This window comes from Phodopus roborovskii, unplaced genomic scaffold (assembly GCF_943737965.1).
Source record: "Phodopus roborovskii unplaced genomic scaffold, PHOROB, whole genome shotgun sequence".
In the NCBI taxonomy this organism is placed as follows: domain Eukaryota; kingdom Metazoa; phylum Chordata; class Mammalia; order Rodentia; family Cricetidae; genus Phodopus; species Phodopus roborovskii.
Genome location: NW_026126638.1, coordinates 4749677 through 4763510, shown reverse-complemented (window position 1 = coordinate 4763510; position 13834 = coordinate 4749677). Strand labels below are relative to the sequence as shown.

The 13834-nt window shown below is 39.4% G+C and overlaps 1 protein-coding gene across 1 annotated transcript; it reads right to left on the bottom strand.

The window, feature by feature from the left end:
- Positions 1–4462: 4462 nt before the first annotated feature.
- LOC127212951 (killer cell lectin-like receptor subfamily F member 1) lies at positions 4463–12381 on the bottom strand. Its single transcript, XM_051173162.1, is given in 7 exon segments — positions 4463–4616; positions 5915–5951; positions 5954–6026; positions 6887–7029; positions 9713–9838; positions 10902–11000; positions 12291–12381. Coding segments are annotated over 7 exon segments (723 nt in total).
- Positions 12382–13834: the final 1453 nt, after the last annotated feature.

Below are 13834 nucleotides of genomic sequence, written 5' to 3'. Positions count from 1 at the left end.
CCATTTCATATATAAGACTCGGGCCTTACTTTTTCTAGAGCTACTAGGTCTCCTGATGAGAAAGGCAGACGTGTTTGACTTGCTAAGAGGTTTCATATTAAAGGATAAACGGGTTTCAGATGTGATTTTTACTATTTATTTAAAGGAACTTGCTTTGCCGTAACTATTCTTGATAATAATTACTCATGTTGCTGACAAATAATTAGACAGAAAGGAGAAGGGTTGAAGTCTGTGCAAGTTCTGAGGGTATGAGAAAATGATTTAAGGTTTGTGAAAGACAGGGAATGTTTCAGATCTCCCCCCCCCCCGTGCTGTTGTTATACTGAGATACCTTACAAACACCTGTTAGCTACTTTTTCTACACCTGTTAGTTACATTTTCTACAGCATGATTTTTAGTACAGATTACAAACAATAGTAATGCTAGTATATCTAAAGCTTTTATCTCTTTTTGTACACTAAAAACCTGGACATGTAATCTTCAAGGAATTGAGGGAGTCATAAAACTTTGACCTACCTCTCACAAGTCAAATGGACTCCAGATAAGTACTCCACCTCCATATTGCTGAGGGAGGGCTCTCTCTCTCTCTCTCTCTCTCTCTCTCTCTCTCTCTCTCTCTCTCTCTCTCTCTCTCTCTCTCTCTCTCTCTCTCCCCCCCCTTTGCCTTGGGCTCCTCCCCTCCCTCAGCGACCATGATAATGGCCCTGTGGGTTCCAAATAGAAGATTTTTTTTCTGTTAAGTCTAAACCTTAATTTCTGTCCCTATTATAAGGATTCAGGCATTTTGCTGACCCCGCCCCCTGACAACTGATAAGGTACAAACATCTGCATTCAGGCAAATACTTAGACAACTCAAAGGGCCCTGTGCTGGGTGGCTACATCATGCATTACGTGACTGCATAAGGATTCTGTACGCATGTGCAAGCTTTTTCTTTTAAGCAAGCACCTCCCACCTGTTCGCCACTTCTTCGCTTCCTTCTCTCCCTTTTTCCTCCTCCTTCTCCCTTCCCCCCCCCCCCTTTCCCTTCTATCTCTGTTCCGGGTTAGCCACACCTACCCCTCCCTGTGCTCTCTTCCCCCAGTAAATTCCACGTGGGCTTTATTGAGTTTTGTGGTTCGTGTTTCATTGCCCACAGCTGCAGCAAAACAGCAACACCTAGTCTATGTCTGCTCGGCAGATTGCCTCTTGGCTGACACACACCATCTAGAAACCAACTGCAGACTCTGAACTTGCTGAAAGCTGATGTGAACCAGTCCATGGGGGACATAATTGTTCCCTGTATCTTCAGCTGGGGCAGCTAACAAGATGCTTCTGATGAATACTTCATTGCCTGAGTCCCCTCCAAGATTTTGACTAGAATTCCAGCCTCCCTGGGCCCTGACAATGATGTCCTAATTTCAATAGGAAGTAGTTAAAGAGACTACATCACCCCATATCCTCAACAGACAGAACTATTAGGTCAAAAGGAAACTGCCTGGCATAGGGGACAAAAAAGTTACCTATAGTGTCTATTGGAATACTAGGAAATGTACCTGTATTCCAGTACCTGTTAAAGTCAAATAGGCACAATCTATCAACAGGTAGATTCATTTGTTGAAATAGTTCTACAGTACGATAGGGCATTTGATTGTTCTATACAGAACGAGAAGGTATAATATGGTTTTAAGAGACAATTGTTATTTTGTACAAATCATTCAGGAATCATTAGAGATAATCTGGCTTCACTTGAAAGAAAAAAGTAATGAGAACATTCAAGTTCCAACTTCAATGCTCTCTTGGGGTCCAGCCTAGGGGCTAGACAGCAGGCAGGTAGGGTTTTTCTAAAAGTAGTCTAAGGATCAGAGAGAAATAAATGAGCTCACACAGGTATTCTTCTCATGGCTCTTTATTCTTCAAGAAAATGTTGTTCCCAAAAAGTTCTCTCAAAAACTCTCTTTAAGATTCCTCTCTAAATGTTCTCCTTACAAAGTCTCTAAAGTTCTTTCTTTCTTTTTTGAGCTTAAATGAGGAGTTTATTTAGAAAGGGAAGTGAGGGGGAGGAGAGAGAGAGAGAGAGAGAGAGAGAGAGAGAGAGAGAGAGAGAGAGAGAAGAGCTGGAAGGTAAAAGAGCAAAAGAGAGAGCAAAGGAGCTCTAAAGTTCTTTCTAAAAAGTCTCCAAAAGTTTCTTCTTCTAAAAATTCTCCTGAGATCTTTTTTATCCCACAAGGCTTCTATTTTTATATCCATGGGTACATTTAAAAACTCTCTGACAATAGGGCATGTATATCTCTCAGAGCCAGGAAGGCAGGTAAGATCTTGAGAAAAGGAGGTGACCCATATCTACCCCCTGGACCTGACTTGCAAAATGTTCTGGCAAACTTAAGTCTCAAGGGGGACATAACTTGCAAACTCAGCTGTTAGCTGATTAAAGGGGGCTTCTCAGTGCTGTGTCAAAGGGAAAAAAAAACTAAGGCTGTGTAGTGTGAGATCTGGAGGCTGCTGATGCCTTGGTGAGAAAGAATTCCTTTCTCTGGGAACTATTTGAGAATACAAAGTACCCAGTATATATTCTATATACAACCAAATTCTTAGTAACATAAATTCTGGAGTTGATACCTAGAATATTAATTGGTACTTCTGTAATAAATAATAAAGGATTGAAGCAAAGAAAGAGAAAGGAAGGAAGGAAAGAAAGAAGGAAGGAAGAAAGTAAGGAAAGAAGGAAGCAAATAAATGAATAAAGAAAGAAAATAAACATTGGGAAAAGGGCAACAAATGTAATAAGGTTAAGGGCCAAAGATTCTGTAAGAGAAGAAGTGAATAAAGCTTAGTGTGACATAAGTAGAGACTTGGAAGTAGGGGGACAATGAGACAAAGCCACAGAATGAGGAGGCTTGGAAAACAGAAAGTCCCTAGGTGATAAACAGAGGCAGCATACTCTGATGTGAAGTTTAGAGTAGCTCTACTGAGAGAGGATGTCATGGTATGTCTCAGAGCCATCCTTCACTGAGAAAGAATGTCTCCAGTTCTGAGAGAGAATGTGATGGCATGTCTCAAAGCCATTCAACACTGAGAGTGGATATCATGGCATGTCTCAGAGTCATCCAGTTCTGAGAGAGAATGTCATGGTATGTCTCAGGGCCATTCAACACTGAGAGAGGATGTCATAGTATGTCTCAGTCAGTGCCATCCAATACTGAAAATGGATTTGGCAAACAAAACATAAGTGAGCAAAGAAGGCTTTCTTTGAAACTCAGAACAATAAACTGGGTACAAAGATAATACAGATAAACCAAAAGTAATCCAACTTGTAAGACTTAAGGGAAGCTTGGAATACCGAGGGAGAGAGGAGGACAGGGTCATAGTGGACTCCAAGATCTCAACTAGAGTAGGCAGTCTTCCCAAATCTACTGGGTCAGTAACTATAGTAACATGGAAGACTGACAGCCCGCAAGATACCATATAGAGATGTCTGATGCACAAACATTTAGTAAGGCCCAGTCTGTAAATGAGGGTTTGGAGATAATAAACTTATGACATTATGAAGGGGGTGAGTTCAATAATCGGTTGTGTATATTAGTGAATTCAGGCAAAACTCTGCAGGTTCTCCATTTTTAGAAGAGCAGAGGAGAAACTCCACAAAGGAAGGGCTACAAGGGCAGACAGATGTGTGCCATAGACACCAGACTAATTTTTCAAGGTGAAAGGATTGGTTAATACCAAGCAGAGCTGCTAAGAACTCCAAAAATCTAGAGTCATCATTGAACTTGCCTGGAAGTCGGCTACTGGTGGCGTGGTGAGAACATTTACTGAAGCAGGTAAAGCGGAAACCAGATTTTAAAGGAATTTGAAAAAGGAGGTAGGAAGTAGAAAACAGGCACTGAAAAAAATCAGGAAGTTTTTTCTCAAAAGAGGTGGGAAAATCTGAACAGAAACCAGAAGCTACATGCAGAAGACACACACACACACACACACACACACAGAGAGAGAGAGAGAGAGAGAGAGAGAGAGAGAGAGAGAGAGAGAGAGAGAGATGGCTTTATTCATAGTAAGTCCAGGAAGAGTAACAAGCGGCCAGCTGTGCATACTAAGTGGTAATAAGTTCCAGAAGTCATCTAAAGGTCTCCTTTATTCTTAAAGTCAAATGGGATATTTTGCAAACAGTGAGTAGATTGGAGAAAGGTTTTCTCTTGAGTAACCACTGTCAAGAATGATGATGAGATCTTGGGTCAGCTCAGGGAGGAGATGACCTCAGCTCAGCTTAAACTCACTAGGTATTAACATTTGTGGACACATATTTACCCATTATTGAAATCACCATATACTCCAGAGACAAAGGCAAGAAGATACCTGTAAGTTTGAAGCCAGTCTGGTCTACATGAGTTCTAGAACAGCCAAGGCTACATAGGGAGACCTTGTCTGGGGAAAAAATACCAATCTCCATAGCAGCTGATTCTTTTTTAGAGAAATAGCTATGATCATTCAAACACTGTCCTCTGTAGATGAATCTTGACAAATCCAGTGATTGTCGATGAAACACCTTTCAGGAAAAAAAAAAAAAAAAAAAAAAAAAAAAACACCTTTCCTTGTTATCAGGGCACAGGCATTGTCTTCAAACTGGCCAGTAACTTGAAATCTGCAGAGGCAAAGGCTGTACATTAGTGACTCCCAAGAGGACTGGGCTCCACTCCAGATATCCACCCTGTGCCACGCCTATAGGTTATTTTGTGTTTTCCTTCTTCTATGAGGTAGAGCCTTCAGATATTACTATGTTCAGATATGGAATGAGCTTTTCAAAACCAGAGCCAGGAAGCCTGGAGTGCTGAGAAGCAAAACAGAAGTAATAAGACAGACCCTGCTTCAACATAGGAGAAACAACTCCTAATGGTTGTCCTTTCACATGATCACTGTGGCACACATGCATGCATGTGCCCCCACACACACAAGTAAATACATATTTTGCAAATAAAAAGTAAATCAAATTATGAACCTGTTCATCTTCCAGACCCAAATCCCAAATGTCACAGATTCAAAATACCTTCCCTCGTTGCTATGAAAAAGAAAATCCTTCATCATCATCATCATCATAATAATAACAATAACTCAAACATGCCTATTATTTGGTATCTTGTGACCATGTTGAAGACAGAAATATCAACTGTAGTCAGGACTGGGAGCAGAGTTAAGTGAAGAAATTTTCACCATACCTTTGTTCCACAGCGTTCAGACCAATATGTTCTGTCTTAGATAAACAAGTGACAACACAATTTCATGGCCATGGTAGCTAATCTTGACCATCACCTGGTAAGAGGGAACCTCAACTGAAGAGTTACCTCCAGCAGAATGACCCATGGCCCTATTCCTGGATCATTTTTCCTGATTGTTAATTGATGGAAGAGGGCCTAGCCCACTGTGAGTGGTGCCATCCTTGGGCAGGTGGTCCTGGGGTGTACAAGAAAGGTGGCTGAGTAAGTCATGGAGAACAAGCAGTAAGTGCATTTCCTCCATGGCCTCTACTTCAGTTCCTTTCTCCAAATTCCTGCCCTGCTGGATTGAACTCCTCCCTTGACTTCTCTCACTGATGGATTTGGTCCTTAAAGTGTAAGACAAATAAACCCTTTCCTCCCCAAGTTTCTTTTGGTCATAATGTCTATCACTGCAAAAGAATGCAAACTAGGATATGTTAATTATAATTCCATTTCTAACTTCTGTGTTATTAAATTAATCAGAGAAGTCTAAATAGGAGCATACGGTATGTTAGTAGCCTCCGGTTCTCTTAGACAAATGCTATGAACCTTGATATATTAACAGGTATCAAACTCTCCCATCCTGCAATCACCTGACCACTTGAAGCTCCTGAGAGATATCAGTAGAGGTGGTCTTGGGAGGTCTCCCATACCCCCAGTGTTATACAAACACCAAGCAAACACTCACAGCCATGGCTGTAACGGTGTGCCATCCAGCCAGGTCCGTGTTTCTGTGTGTCTGTAATATTCAGTCCAATCCAAAAGTAAACACCATCATGTATTTTACTCTGGATGAAATCCTGAGGAAAAAAAAAAAGAGCCAGAGGAAATCATCTGGATGTCAGCTATGAAGGCAGACACTTCTGCCTTCTTCTGTCCAAACCTAAAAAGATTCTGATGCTCATATTTCCATCCAGGAATGCTGTAAGAAGTCTTCTATATAGTTAGGAAAAGAAACCATATGGGGAGGTTTATCAACTGTGTGACTCTCATATGCATTCTATTTGATGGAACTGTGGAAAATACAAATAGCAGACTATGAAAGGGTACAGAGACCAAAGCAAGAAGAATGAAACTGCTTAAAGGTGACAGATACGCAGAGTTTGGATGGGTGTAGAGACAGGCAAGTCAAGACTAAACATCTGTTCTAACTAAAATATCCTCCTATACCAAGGTTCTAGACATACTGCCAGGCATCGGCAATGTTTTACATTTTACTTACTTGGTTATAAGTTTTTGAGACAGGGTCTCACTGCGTAGTTAGGGCTAGCATCAAACTCACCTATTTCAATCCTCTTGTGCAGTCCAGTGAGCATGCCCATAGCTGGGAATGTTTTGATGGGTCCTTCGAACTCCTCTCTTCCTCCATACAGGAGCCCAATATTGATAGTTAATTATCCTAAGAACTAACTTACCTGTAGAGTAACTTAGCCAATTTAAGCCCCTGGAGAAATGGTGTAATACCCCTGTTACTATAGGGAAAATTCACTATCACAAGTTTCATCTTAGAGCTAATTAAGATGATAGTTCTAAATTGCTTTGCACAGTGCCTAGCACATGATTGCCATTCAACAAATGACAGTAACTAACAGTGAAATGACTATGGTATCATGAAATGTACCCACATCTCCTGGTTTAGTTTCATGAGATTAGCTCTTACCAATTCTGCTTTGTTTTCGATCACTATGAGATGTGATTTCTTTACTACACAGGATATTTCACTATCAATCCATGACTTAAAGTTCATGTAAAATTTGTAACATTTCCCTTGTTTCTGGAACCAGTTATCAGGACATGACTTTCCTAGGAACAAGAAAGAAGTTTTAAGACCAGAAGAAATTGTTGTGTTGCCTTTAAACTTTAAAAGTTAACAACAGCAACAAGAACAACAAAAATTGGGTCTGCAAAAGTATCTCGGTGGTTAAGAGCACTTGCCTCTTTTGCAGAGGACTCAGATGCAAGACCCACTACACATGAGGCAGCTGTAACTCCAGTTCCAGGAATCCAATGCCCTTTTTTATGGGCTGTGTTGTGAGAACCTGCAAGCAACTTAGATGTCTCTCAACTGAAGAATGGATAAAGAAGACCTGGTACATTTACACAATGGAATGGACAGGACGGGACGGACCGGGACTGGACCAGACCTTGAAATTTGTAGGCAAAGGGATGGAACCTCATTCTAAGTGAGGTAACCCAGTCACAAAAAGAGGAACATGGTATGTACTCACTCATATAAAGATTTTAGACATAGAACAAAGGATCACCAGCCTATAATTCACACCGCCAGAGGAGCTAGGATACAAGAAGGACCCTAAGAGATTCATACAAGGTCCCCCACAGAAGGGGAAAGGGACAAGAATTCCTGAGCATATTGGGGGGGGGGTGAGTGGGAGTAGAGAGTGGAGAGGGAGTTAGGAAAAAGAGAAGGGGAGAAGAGGAGGGGTAAAGAGAACATGAGGGACCAGGAGGATTGAATCGGGGGACAAATAGACAAAAGCAAGAAAAGAGATACCATAATAGAGGGAGCCATTATAGGTTTGAAGAGAAAACTGATGCTAGAAAAATGTACAGAGACCTAGAAGGATGACCCCAACTGACAATCTGAGCAATGGTGGAAAGGCTACCTTAAATGCCCTTCCCTGATAATGAGATTGATAACTAACTTATATGCCATCCTAGAGCCTTACAAAAAAATCTTAAGACAGGTATAAAGGTATTACCTTCAGATTCCTCATTGTGTAAATAAAGACAGTAAAATTAAACTTAATAAAAACACAGAGAAACTGAAGTTTAAATAACCAACTCAGGGTCGTACAACTGATTAGTAGTGGGCAAAGTGAAAATTAAAGCAACAGCCACACATCCAAGCAGACTGCAGAAGAAATCAACAGTGTCCTCCGAGGCACACAAGGATAAATTCTCCACAACTCATGTGCTCTGTCTCAAACCCAGCTGTTCTAAAACAGGGACCAGAGGATGAAGGGAATCCTCTACCATTATCAAGATATCACAAATTCACCTAAAGAAATCTCTATATACTTACCGACCATGAGTGTGTGCGTGTGTGCGTGCCTGCGTGTGTGTTTGAATGCACAAATAATACACAGCCCATATATGGAGGAATCAATTCTCTCTTTCACCGTGTGGGTCCCAGGAACAAAACTCAGGCTGTCAGGATAAGTGACTGGCACCTTGCCTGCTGAGCCACATGGCCAGCCAGGAAGAACAATTTTTAAAAGTAGCATTCATTAAAAAAAAAAAAAAAAATTTAAACTCTTTACAATAGATAATCACAGACTATGAGGGTATTGCTCTAAGGGTGTTTTAAAAGAGACACATGGAGTCCCAATAAAAAGTGTTGTGTTGTGTGACATTTTGTTTGTGTTCTGAAAAATAAAGCTTGCTTGGAGTCAGAGGGTGGAGCTAGCCACGAGGTAACCTTAGAGGTTTGGAGGACTGTAGACATAGAGAAAAGTAGTAAGGCTGGCAGAGGGAGGATCTTGGCCCTTTTGGAGGGAGGAACAGAAGAGATAAGAAGGCACCAGTGGCTTCTTCTTGGCTTCTCTGATCATTCAGGTTTTTACCCTGGTATCTGACTCCCAATTTTTTCATTGATAAAGATAAACACTCTGGTTTTTTTCAAATTTCAAAATTCTCTTTCATACACTGCAAGAACATTGTAAAATAATTTAGCCTCAGATGCCACTAGATTTATCTCCTTGAAAAGGAAAAAGGTAAGTATTAAAATAAACCAATATTCAGAAATTAGTTATTTTTATCTAAGTATTGAATATTTTCAAATGTTCACAAATATTTTTTTAAATTGATACATATCAAAGAGGATTAATGTGAAAGTAGAATCTACCAAATATTTTTGAAAACAAGTGCTACACAAAAGTTAGCTATTGAGGCTGGGAAGTTTTTCCATAAAAAAATGCAGAAATGTATTTGTTTGTGTTGTTTTTGTTTTTGAGACAAGATCTCCCTGTGTACCTCAGGCTGGCATAGGACATTTGATGATCCTCCTGCCTCAGCCTCCTGAGTGATGAAGAAATCTGGAACTGTCATAAAGGGCTTTGGGGGGGGGGCAGCAACATGTCTCAGAGGGTAAGAGTGCCTGCCACCAAGTCCTTCAATCTGAAAAAACAAAACCCAACAATCCCCACAGGTTGCATTTGGTCCTCAACAAGTACTCCTTGGCACACACGCATCCACACACACACACACACACACACACACACACACATACTTTTTTAAAATTAAGGTAAAAATAAGGGATTTTTTTCTCCCTTCCCTGACCTTAGGAATCTAGGTGAGGAAGTCCGTGAGCTAGCATCTCCTTTTGTTAGCTCCCATATGCATTCTAATAACTTTTCTTTCATGAATCTGTGGTTTGTCAGTTTAATGTGCTTTGCCCAAAAAGCCAAGGCTGAATGGATAGGGGACAGATTTCCCTTCCTAAAGCATAGTAACATAAATCACTTACCCATGGATATTTTGTCCTGTTGTTTCTCGGGAGGAATATCCATACAGCCACAATATCTGGTTTCATTATTACCAAGTATCCTGTCATTAGGTTTATCAGTTAAGGAATACCTGCTCTGATGACTTACTGAGAAGTAAAAAATTGTAACACTAATTATATTTCTACAATACAAGCCCGCACCCCTTTGTTTTAGTAAAATTGCTACTGGATACACAAACTGCTCTTCAAGAAAGGGTTCTGAACAATAATATCTCCACCTTTTACATTTACAAAGGACATGTAAATTTAGAGATGAGGAAGTTTTTCCCTACCAAGAGTCATATAGAGACACAAAATAATATTATCAAATCAAACTAAAATAGATAAAAACTTTTCTTTATCCATATTAAAGATTAAGAACATTAAATTTCCTTTATGTTTATTAAAATTTCCTAATGTGATAGATTGGAATTGTATGTGAGCTTCAGCTAGTTATAGGATCATTACACCGCTTAGTGCCACAAAAAAAAAAAAAAAAAAAAAAAAAAAAAAAAAAAAAGTACTTAACACACTATAGGGTTCTCTGGAGACTTAAACATAATCATATAATTACTCATTTGTCCCAATTCTTAACAAATCAGCCTGTAAATCAGTCATTTTATCAATCACAATTCCTAACAAGTCAGCTGTTAATCACTGGTGTATCACAGTTCCTAACAAGTCAACTGCTAATCGCTGGTTTATCACAGTTCCTACAAGCAGGATCTGCCAATGGGGTAACAACAAAATGCAATTGTGTATTTTTATTTGTGTGCTCTTGACTTTAGCCATGGGCCTTAAATTTAACTTGGACCTAACTTTTCAACCAGCTTATAAGTTTTGTTCCAAGTTTCAAAACATCTAATTTTGTAATATACTTAAAGAATAAGGCCAGCTTCCATAAAGCTTGAGTTCTCTCCTAGAAGAATTATGACCAAATCCCCATCCTTGCCAATTAGTTAAAATTAAGGTAGGATAGATTTTCAAACTGACATATGCATAGGGCATCCTTAGTGATCACAGTGGGATCATTTCATGTCTGCAGGAGTAAGATAATGACAGAAACCCACATAGGCAACATGCAAAGTGATTCTGTAACCAGAGAAAGCCAAGGAAACTCCTCAGGAAATACTGTCTCCATATCTGTGCAGGTAGCTGTGAATGCACTCACCATGGATGGCGAGTCCTATCACTGTGGCCACCAAGAAAACCAGTGCAAAGCTGGCCAGTCTCACAGCTGTCCGATGCCATCTTGAACACTCGGGGTAATCTGCAATGATGAACTGTCCCTCTATAACATTAAAAAATTTTAAATGTACTTGTAAACGCCTCATACTATAAACTCCCGAGAGTACACACTGTCTTAAGGTAGGAAAGGAACCTATAATCTGTTAAGTGGTGAGGTAAATGGGTATGATGACTCACATCTCTAAATCCAGCATTCAGGAAGTTCAGGCACGAGCATTGCCAGGTGTTCATGGCCAGACTGGGATAACAGAGTGAGACTGTCTCAAGCAAACAAACAACAACAAAGAAGTTCCCACCCAAGGTTGTCTGAATACAAAGTTAATTGTCTTGGAAAATTGGATTTATTGAGTCTAAGAGATAAACATACTTTTTTTTTTTTTTTTTGCCCTCATTAAATAGCCTTCTTATGTTGATGGTGGGAAGTCATTCTTATGCTGTTGATATGTGTTTCATTTATTAGTTGAATAAAATCCTGGTTATCCAGGAGCCAGATGGGAAGTATGGGTGGGGCTACACCAGATAAGGAGAATTCTGGGAAGAGGACACAGGGAGGAGCCACCAGAGAGAGACGCCGTGTAGATATCTGGAAGATGGGACACGCCTGTCATTCTCTGGCAAGATAATGCCACGTAGAAAAACACAGATTAATAGTTACGGGTTATTAATTAATTAAGCTAGCCAATAAGAAGCCTGAGCCATCGGCCAAACAGTTTATAATTAATACAAGTCTCTGTGTGTTTATTTGGGGTTGATTGGCTGTGGCACCAGGTGGAACAGAATCTCCATCTACATTATGATGGCAATTTCTTAGCTTTTGTTTGCACAATGACTGAGTTACTCAGATAATATCAAAAGAAATTGAATTCCAGAACGAAACACACACATAATGCCAAGTAATTGAGAGAAAGTAAAACAAACAAACAAACAAAAAAATTGTCTGATGAGGTACATGAGCAAAACCTAATTTTAATCATCTTTTCAAAACAAAGTGCATCTGTATTTATTCATGAAACAAAACTTGATATAACTCCCTTAATCTGCAACTCAGGAAATATTACACTCACTCTAAGTGTATTTATAAATATATCTCATGTTCCAAGAATTGGGCTGCTATACAGTTACAGGAACAGGTAACTACACACCCTGGTAAGTAGGTAAATAGATGTAAATCGATCATTGCAAAATAGGTAGCAACTTTCTTAAGACTAAGCCAGTTTAATTTCTAACTATTAACACTGAAAGTAGAGTAAAAATTCTCACTAACTTTCTAGGCATCTAGCCAGTAATCCCATATAGGATTCTAGATTCCCACTTTTGTATGTCCACTTCTGTTGGCAGTGGTAGGAGTGTTTTCTAGGTATCTTTCCAGTTGCTCTTTCTGCGTGTTGCATCTGTCCAACCATCCTGTAAATCTGTAAATAGAACAATCCATTTCTGAGGAAACAGAGACATCATCTAACAAAAAAAAAGAAAGAAAGAAAGAAAGAAAGAAAGAAAGAAAGAAAGAAAGAAAGAGAAAGAAAAAACAAAAAAGGAAAGAAAAAGAAAGTGAAATTGTAGCAGTGAAACACAGCCAGCCTGTAAACCACAAAGGATATGGTCATGGTCAGTGGGAGGAATAAAAGGATCTGTGATTTAAATCACAGACTTTCTTTTATCACACATTTTGTAGTTGCAAAAAACTGCTGAAAGCTCTCAAGTAGCCAATGCTCAGCCTTCTTATCTTAGTCTCTTTCCTTATGGAGACAGACTGAGATGGAGAAAATAGAAAGGAAAAGCAGACATGTCATTTGTACGGTAAATGTGCCATAATTGATGATTCAATATTTATGATCATTGCTAACCAATTCCTTGTCCAGATGTCGCTTATACCCTGCATTTGAAGACCTAGGTGCCTACAACAAGGCACAGTGTTTATCCTTCCTGTCTCTTTGAGACATGCTTGGCTCTAACAGTTTCTTACTCCTTCCTCGTTTTTGACTATTTTGAAATTTTTGACAAATGCTGATAGCGTATTTTATAGAGCGTTCCCAATTTTTGAAATAGTCAGGTATTTTTCTCATGATTGCACTTAAGGTATAGAGAGTTTTGGATGAATATCAAAAGGGTGAATTGTCATTCTCACTATATCCTCGAGAGGGCGCCAATCGCCAGCATAAATATCGCTGTATCTATTGGCTAGGTAGTATTTTCAAGTGTGTTTACCACTTTTAACAGGCTGTTGCTTTATACAAACCTATTAAACTATCTTGCAGAGAAGCTGTTCCTTTCTCTACGGACACAGTGAATGATAAGCCCCAGTACATTGTCATTTGATTTCAAGAACTTTAACGTTAGCATTCTAATAGGCATCTGATGACATCTCAGTGTTGGCGTTATCTGCATTTCCCTACTGACAGATGATGCCAGACATGTTTACGTGCTAATTATTCTCCCATACATCGTCTTTGGTGAATCTCTTTGAACTATAGGCTCGGATCTTACTTGGGCTGTCTGTGTCTTTCCCTATCACGCAGTACTCAGAGTTCTTTGGATTTTTGAACACACATCGCTTCGTTGTTTGTAGTTTGAAAATTTCCAGTTTGCAGAAACGCAAATTCCCTTTATTCTTATTCATGGATTGAGTTTTAGGCATTCTATATAAAGCCTGTTTACCAAATTAAATTTATATAAATCATCACCTGTATCTTCTTCTGAGAGTTTTACAATTATCTATTTAGTTGTTTGTTTACAGATTAATTTTGTTTAAAGTACAGAAATTTAAAAGTTCTTTAAACTTTTTATACAATGTATGTTTTCTGACACCACTTATTCTACACAGGTCTGCGTACATGTTTGTGTGTGCATGAAAATGAG